Consider the following 8,931-nt stretch of genomic DNA (forward strand, 5'->3'; position numbering starts at 1 on the left):
ATAACTTAAAAAATATCTTAAGAATATCGATAAAAATATCTAAGAAAAAATATTATTTATAAATAATAATGAATAGTATCATGCAGGAATAAGACCATGTAAATAATACTATTCATTAATTAATATTCAAGAAAAGTAAAGAAAGTTGAGACAAAATAGCTCAGTCAGACCGGCCTAAAAATAGAGAAAGAAAGAAGGGATGAAACTTGATCTAACCAAACCTAGAGACTCGAGACTCATTCTAAATAAGCTTTGCATGACAAATAATATTTATAAATAGTAAATAAGATTATACCAAGTTAAGAAGTGAGAGAAAACAAAAGGATGAAACTCGTTGGGCCACGACCAAACCGATCTGCTTCTTCTTCTTTGTTTTTTTAATGAATACAATTTCATGTCATTAATTAAACCTGCATAAAACTGCAAACATAAAGTGTCATACTTACTCATAAAATCTATTATAAAAAAAAATGAAGAATATAGTAGTAAAATAGAATAAAAAAAGACAATAATATATACAAAACTAATCGTGTATAGAAATTGAATCCACATGTAATAAATTTTTATAAAAGGTAAGAAAATAAGTAGGAATTCTATCAATTTATAAATGAAGATCTGTATGTAGGGTCCATGAGACCACTGACACGTAAAAACCAAATTCATTGTTTGGTTTTGAAAATTCCTATGGATATTGCAGTCGATAACTGTATCTTTTTTTAAAAAAATAAAATAAAAAATTATTTGATCTGGTTCTATTCAAGTTACTCGGACTAGAATCGTTATATTTAAACTAAAAAAAATACGTATCTTTTCAGTTCTTATTTTCATTTGCTGGCTTCATTTTCAAGTTTTTAGTTAATTTTGGTTCCGAAGACATTTCTTTTTCCAGGCCTACTTTCTAGTTTCCCCAAAGTTTTAACGTTTGCCAACTTTTTCATGAAACTTCACTTTCAGTTTCATGTGATACTACTACACACTTCCATACCTCAAATTTCCCATCTTATGTTTGGTTTCCATTTCTTGTTCGGAGCTCTTAGGGGGAGAATCACTTTGTTATGTAAGGGATTATCATGGTCCCCACTAGAGTTAAGACAATGACCTCTACCTGTTTTTGTTGGCTTGTAGTCATCAGTCTCTTGGGACAAGCTCTTGAGGGCGGCAGTCTCTCTGCATCATGATCATTTTGCCTTTGCTAAAGGAATGGACCAACTTTGAGAACAGTACAGGGCCAAAATGGCAGGCATAACTGCAAGAAACTTAAACCGGTCCCAAGCTACAGTCACATTGCCCCAAAACCTGGACCTTGTGAACGCTCCTTCGTATAATTCTTTTGGGTGGCGACCCAAGCTAATGCTTTCCATGTCTTTCATGAACCAGACAGACAAAATGGTATCCAGCAGCTCTCCAACAGCTCCTCATGCCAAATGGCTAGCAGAAACTGTGTCCCACAAGGTTTAATGGCGTGAGACTTGCCTCCAAACCCTTTCTTGCATATGTTGATTGATGAACATATATCCCAGCACAAGTTTATTGGCTGCAGTCACCATGCGACACGCATGTATTACACTTACAAGACCTGGTATTGGCTCGACTTGCTGTAACTAAGTTGATATATCAGACCCTGTGTGGTCTAGTCACAAGCTAGATTGTCAAACGATGCGCCCAGTGAAAGAGAGAGTTGCATTAATTAACTCTCCTAAGTTGAAGCTATAGGCACTTCATGTCTAGCCTAACTGTGTTCCTACCTCGGCCTGTTATTAGCTTCTCCAAACATCATTGTTGACACTTTAAATCAGGCCCATATTCAGATGCTCCGGAGGATCATTTTTTGACCAACTTCTGATATTGGCTGGCTGCTGAAAATACATGGTGTTATCCCCTATCACCGGTCATGGAAAATTGTTTTCCAAAGTTTTAGTAGTTAATTATCTTCTGACTTTATAGGAACATCATTTTCTTACAGATTTAATAGTAAATGGATTTGTTTCTGACATTATCTCTTCTAACGACCTAAAACTTGATGATGAAGAAACTTAAATTCGAATAAAACTTCCACACACTAGCAAGAATTGGACAGGAAAAAAACACATAATATCAAAAGAATGAATTTCCCTAAATTATCCTACTGTTACATCCCAACCAAATGGCCGGGATCCATCCACAGGAAATTTGTCAAGTAACTACACCAGAACCATTTAGTGGAGGTTGTTTGTTCCTGAATTTTCACAGAAGTATTTGCTTCTGCTGCTGCTGCTGCTAGAAGCTGAGGTGAAGATTTGAGCGACTCCGAAATATTACTTGGCCATTACCAGTTGCAAAAAGGCTAGTTTAATAAATAAAACAAAAGAAGCTAGTTTGGTGGTTTGTTATGTCATCACCATGATTGGTCAGTTCTTTTTGTTTCAGGCCATCATTAACTCTCTCTCTCTCTCTCTCTCTCTCTCTCTCTACAGTGCTTTTACAATAGCACAAAACAGACAGCCTCCAGCCTCTCTGGCTACAGTTGGAAAAATCCCTGTCCGTGGCTACTAGACTGTAGCAGTAGGAGTGCTCCCTGACCACTCCCAACCAGCCAACCCAGCCAAACACCAAGTTGGTACAAAGCAGTCTACACGCCCACCACAAACAGGCAAATGCGAGCCCCACCATTTCAAGGTCCCGAGGTGATGTCAAATGCACAGATCATCACACAAAATAACACTAAAGAATCAGCAAGATGGCATATAGATGTGCATGACACTAGAGAGCATTGTGAACGAAGAATAAAGCTGCAGTTTTTTTTTTTAATTTTTGCTTCTTGTTTCTATATAGATATAATCCTTTGTACATAATTCAAGATACAGGATACTCCCACTACAATCTTAATACCCAAAGTTAAATTAGACTGCCTCCTTTTGATAAAGTGCTTGCTAAAATACACAAAAGACCCCCACTTTTTCCATTCCTTTATCACCCAAGTCATTTATACCGTGCCAAACCATTATGGAACGGTTGGTATATGACCCAAAATCAAGACTAAAAAGCAAAGAAAGAAAGCCTAAAACACCTTTTTTTCTGGCTAACTTCATATCATCTTTTTTTTAATATCCCTCCTTTATAGAGCGACTTCAGTCTGCAAAGTTGTAGTATTGAACCCCACCTGTTGTTGGTGTTGCTGTGGTGATTGCTGCTGCTCAATCTCCCAGCTTGCCTTGGCTATAACTCCATCATGCACAGGCACGTACTCCTGATAAAAACAAAAAACAGTGCAATCATTCACAAGCAAACAATACACCAGAAAAAGAAAAGGAACACCAAGATAGAAAACTGGGATAGATTCTTTCTTCAAACACCAGATTGTCTTTTCCATATTTATGAGTTACTTCAACATGTTATGATACGATAAAAAATAAAGCAAAACATCAGTAACCCACCCACCTCAAGTTTTTGAACGAGTTCTTTGGCACTTGGTGCAGAGACAATGATGTTTCGTTGGGAAGGCTTGATAAAGCCATCATCCACGGCTTTGTCAATGAAAGTCAGAAGATAATTGTAGTAACCATCAACGTTGAGCAAACCCACCTGCTCATTTTTTGGAAACAGGGTCAAGAGCTTGAAATAGAGAACTCGTGATGTTTTTGTTGGGCATATAAGGAAACTCACAGGTTTGTCATGGATGCCTAACTGAGCCCAAGTAATCACTTCTAATAATTCCTCCAGAGTGCCATAGCCACCTGAAACCGAAGTCGAGGGATCAAAAAGGAGAAATTAAAAACACAATTGATTACTACAAGAGCAAAAAGGAGACAAAAGGTGTTTACATGATCTATTAATACAGGAAAAGAGAGAAATGTATAGGACCTGGTAGGGCTATAAAACAATCAGAATTGCGGGCCATTTCTGCCTTTCTTTGGTGCATGTCGGCTACTGGTTTAACCTCTCCAACTGTTTCTCCTGTGATCTGGGGTTCCACACACATACGCATATAAAGACGCAATCTTTACATCCAATGAAAGCTAAAAGTTTCAAACTTTAGACTCCTCTAACTGAAAAACAACCAACAATTAAAACATAACATGAAGAAAATACATCACAAATTAGATTTTGCACCTCTTTACTCATCAAAGTCCTTGGTATGATCCTATAAACAAAACCCAAAATCAAAATTAGGCTAGTCATGCAGAAAAATGAGAAACCAAAAACCTAAACAAACCAGAGGAGGCAAAAAAGAGTAGTTGTATATTGTACCCAAGAACATTGCCTCCACCTCTATGAACTGCTTGAGAAACCAAACCCATTAGTCCAATGCTTCCACCTCCATACACAAGATCCAACCTTTTCGCCACCTTAAACATAAAACATGAAAAACCTTAAACACCAAGCACAAAAACCCCAGAAAACACAAGGATAACTCAGAAAAGGTCTAGCCTTTGAAGTAGTTATACCAGCTCTTGGGCTAGTTCAATGGCAGCATCTCTGTAGCAGTTTCTTTTCCCAGTACTGCTACCACAAAACACACAAACACTTTTGAATCTTGAAGGTTTCACTGTTTTCCCCTCCATTATCCTACTCTCTTTTTGCAAAATTTGGCGTCTCTAGATCAATCACTAAAGGAACTAAGAAACGCTTGGAGGTTTTGTGTGAATACTATACAAAGTTAAATGAAACAGAACAGCCACTATTTATAGACACAACAAAACAATAGTATTAAAAAGAAAACCAAATACTACAGCGATTAAAACCAACAAGATAAAAGAGGTGTTTATGGACGTGACAGTTGCTTTTTCTAAGTTATTTTTATACAAAAATATATTAAAATAATATTTTTTTATTTTTAAAAAATTATTTTTGATAACATATAATAATAATTTTAAAATTTTAAAAAATTATTTTAAAAAAAATATGGTAACTTTTCCAAACATTACTTAAAAAAATAAAAATACAAAAAACTTGAAAAGGATACCTTTTAAAAAATTTTCTGTTTAAAAATAAATTAAAATAATATTTTTTTATTTTTAAAATTTATTTTTAATATAATAACTTTAAAAATATTAAAAACGTAATTTAAAATATTAAAAAAATATATTTTAAAAAAAAACAGTATTACACACCAAAATCAAACACATACATAGCTATGTAAGACAAAAAGGCTTAAATGGACAGATGGACAGTCTGTGCTATCCACCCTTACTTACACGTGTCTTATTGTGGTGCCTTGAATCATGAACCTTTCAAGTTCTTGATTGTAGCATAGACATAATCAAACTCCGCCTCTCCCTTTCTGTGACATTTTTATAATGCAATGCAATTATAACTTGGAGGTTATAACGCGTGCAGCGGCTCCCTTCTCTATAATCAAATCAGGGCAAAATTTATATTTTATTATTTAAGTTAATGAAGGTTATTTTTTAAAATGTTTTTATTTTTAAAATGTATTAAAATAATATATTTTATTTTTTAAAATTTATTTTTAATGTTAAAATAATCTAAAAATATTAAAAAACTAATTTAAAATTAAAAAATTAAAATTTTTCATAATCACAATTCAACAGCCAGTTGGGGATGAGCCATAACTAGCTAGTAGCCAATGCAGGGGAAAGCAGGTATTGGCAGTGTGTGAACTGTGAATGCTTAGATTAGATGTACGGAGGCTTGGCCTGATAATTATGATAAGTTATTAGTGACAGTTTAAAGCTGCGGTACAATTTATTTTTTATAAAAATCTAATTTTTTATTTTAAATTAATTTTTTAAAATATTTTAACACAATAGTATTAAAAATAAATTTTAAAAAATATTATAATAATATATTTTCAGATAAAAAACAATTATCATCGTATTCTCAAGCACCCCATCTATTAATCATGTACCAATCCTTGTGTTGCATGCTTGAATATATTGCCTGATACTATCATTCCCAGAAAAACCCTATCTTGCTCTCCGCCAACAAGCTTTTTTATCCACGAGCAAAGTCTTCCTAGAAATGGAATTGAAAAACTCAGTCGAAAAGAGGAAGAACTACACTTGGGGTTGGAAATATACGCCTGTTAGCAGATCTTATCACGGTCCATGCAGGAATATAAGGTATAATGTGCACATCATCGTCAGACCTAAATTAATGTAATACTAAATATTCTAAAATTTAGTTAATAGGTTCAAGAAAAACTCTCTCCTGTTTGAAATTTAATAACGATTGCTGCTCGCATGTTTAATTTCTTTTAAATGTTGCTTGGCAGTAAGGTACGGTAGTGATTGTTTTTTTAAAAAAATTTTGTGTTGAAATACATGATAATTATGGTTTTTTATTTTTAAAAAATTATTTTTAACATCAATATATTAAAACAATTCAAAACATACAAATTATATTAAATTTTTTAAAAAAAAATTAAAAAATTTTAAAAATATAATTTATATCGTGTTTCCAAACATTTTCTAACATTTTCTAGAAACGCTAATCTTGGGATGAAAATACATCAACTGCCAAGTACAACTAATCCCACTGTAATTAGTTAACTACTGGTAAGACAGGGGATAATCAGAACCCAACTGCGGGTTGTTTTTTTAATTAGCGAAGTACTCTTAAAGTTTTACAAAATACTATGTTTTGATATTATCACAATGATTCGATAACATGATTTTTAGTAAATTATATTATTAAAAAATTATGACAATTCAAGATATCACACTTCTGAAATATAATATTAATTAAAATTTAAACTCTTCTTTGTATTAAATAACATATAGACCATATTTTTTCTCTAAAAATCAAACGATGCCCTTGTAATTTCTTTAAAATAACTCACCAAGTACTAAAACAATCAAAAATCAAATCTATCATAGTATCTAAGCATCCTTGGACATATTTCAGGTTTGAAAGACATATTTCAGGTTTGAAATTGATCGTACTTTTGTTGCCATCACCTTCTCGACTCTTTTTTTCTAGTCTTACATGAAAGATAAACATACTAAATTGTTATTTGATCTTATATTTCGATTTAGAACAACAATATTTATCCATAATAAAATTATAATTGATATTATTTTTCTGACCCACAATATTAATTAAATATATTTTTTAAAACCACAACCTCCTAAACATATACTATTCCATCACAACCTTTTGTTCCTGTGTTAATTCATCATTTATTTGTATTTTGCTGCTAATCTCCCTATTTACCCCCAACTGCAATGAAGTGTGGTTGTAGTAGTTAAAACATCACAGTAATGATAATAATACTAATCATTATGTTATCACTTCCACGATTAAGGTTTTGGGCACAAGTGTGCAGTATAAGTAATCAATCTGTTTGCTGCTGAGCCAAATCAAAGAAATTGACTCTTGTTCTCTCCACCCTACCAGGAACTATGTATTTAGAACATTACAGTCACTTGTCCATAAACTTCAATATCAAGTTAAACTTTCACTAGATTTGCTTGTCCCCCAGAAAACACGAGTTGTCAGCTAACACAGCTCGTTAAATCCAGACCTCCTTAATGACGTACGTAGTTGAGACCTTTTTACTGCTAAAGAACAACGCTAACCCACTTAGTTTAGGGCTTTTCTTTATCTTTTTTCTTTTTTTTTTAATCTACTTTACGACTGTCTCTGATACGTTTTAGGGCTTAGATCAGTTAAACAAGCAACCATGGTTCATATCAACAGGGAGATCTCATGGGGATCTTCTACGTAATTTTTTTCATTTATATTTCACTAATGGTGAAAGCTAGCAAGCGTCTCGTCTTGTTCATCTTTCGTAAGAAAGATTTAACGACAGGACAAGGATTTATTAATTAATTATACGTATTGATTACTTGTTTGTACACTAATTTTGATTAGTATTATTAGCTCTCGATCCTCCGGGCCAATTAGCAAATGGATACGAAAAAATTTATGGCACTGAAAATGTAATTTTATCAATATTTGCCTTTGAAAGGAATTGTAAAAACAAGAAATAACGTATTAAAAGATCAATTAGAAAGAAAATCAATTTGAATATGTAAAAAGCTAGCTCATCTTGTTATATCGCTATTATCATTATACATGGATAATATCGGTTAAGTTATTAACAGCTTAAATTCACGGCAACCTTAGCTTACCATGTTAATTAAGAGACAAGACAGCAAAAGGAACTCAACTAATCAGACAAGCTGGTAATGGGTATATTCCAACAAAACTGACCATAATTAAGCTCAGCCTTGCATGTAAAAGGAATTTATCAAGCAACACATCAATGAAAGAATGCCCACTTGAAACGTCAAGTCTGCAGCAGCAGCAGCAGCAGCCGCCTCTCAAATTCTTTTACTTGTAGAAATCACACGAAACCTCCTCCTCCTCCTCCTCCTCACTTGTCACATCTTGTTAATGAAGGCGCGTTCGGTTATCGGAGGGACAGGGTGGCCGTGGGATTCACTTGAAAGATATTTTTTATGACTTTTGATTGGCGCTATCGAGCTGATCATAGGGGCTCTTGTAGTAGCACGTTTCTACTCCTGATAGGCCCCATCAGGGCACGTTGTGTCTTGGTGTTAACATCTTGCTACAGTTGAAGTTGTGGTTTAGCTTCGTTTGTTTACTTATAGTTTTTGTGTTTATAGTGTAAAAAACAGAATAAAATATTTGGTAACACACTAAATTGTATTTTTATAATAGAATCTACTAAAAAAAATAAGTTATTGAGTTTGAAATGCAGTTTTTAAGAAGCAGCTTTTACATGTTTTTGAAACAAAATTTTGTAAAACTTTGTTTATTTTTGCGATTTAAAAGCGTTTTTGAAAAAATCTAATTTTTTTATTTCAAATTCATATTTTTTTTTATGTTTTCATATTATTTTAATGCGTTGATATCAAAAATAATTTTTAAAAAATAAAAAAATTATTTTGATGCATTTCTAAGTAAAAAATACTTTGAAAAACAATCATAACCACATAATTACCAAACATTTTTTTTTTTTGC

At 33.0% G+C, this 8,931-nt stretch overlaps 1 protein-coding gene across 1 annotated transcript; it reads right to left on the minus strand.

Moving 5' to 3' along the window:
* Window positions 1–2,653: 2,653 nt before the first annotated feature.
* Window positions 2,654–4,669, minus strand: LOC133698143 (cytokinin riboside 5'-monophosphate phosphoribohydrolase LOG5-like). Its single transcript, XM_062120977.1, has 7 exons — window positions 4,425–4,669; window positions 4,228–4,325; window positions 4,090–4,120; window positions 3,841–3,940; window positions 3,643–3,713; window positions 3,418–3,561; window positions 2,654–3,226 (listed from the first exon to the last, which is right to left on the minus strand). Exons 1-7 carry the CDS (start codon window positions 4,539–4,541, stop codon window positions 3,095–3,097), a joined length of 693 nt encoding a protein of 230 aa, XP_061976961.1. The 5' UTR covers window positions 4,542–4,669; the 3' UTR covers window positions 2,654–3,094.
* Between the last annotated feature and the right edge of the window lie 4,262 nt (window positions 4,670–8,931).

Source organism: Populus nigra, chromosome 7 (genome assembly GCF_951802175.1).
Source record: "Populus nigra chromosome 7, ddPopNigr1.1, whole genome shotgun sequence".
NCBI lineage: Eukaryota > Viridiplantae > Streptophyta > Magnoliopsida > Malpighiales > Salicaceae > Populus > Populus nigra.

What these genes read in the sequence shown, in the direction of transcription:
- LOC133698143 (XM_062120977.1), bottom strand. Translation starts at nt 4,541, where the DNA reads ATGGAGGGGAAAACAGTGAAACCTTCAAGATTCAAAAGTGTTTGTGTG. An exon ending in TAGGCATCCATGACAAACCT is followed by an intron (nt 3,562 to 3,642) that starts GTGAGTTTCCTT and finishes AAAAATGAGCAG; the next exon opens with GTGGGTTTGCTCAACGTTGA. An exon ending in AACTCGTTCAAAAACTTGAG is followed by an intron (nt 3,227 to 3,417) that starts GTGGGTGGGTTA and finishes TGTTTTTATCAG; the next exon opens with GAGTACGTGCCTGTGCATGA.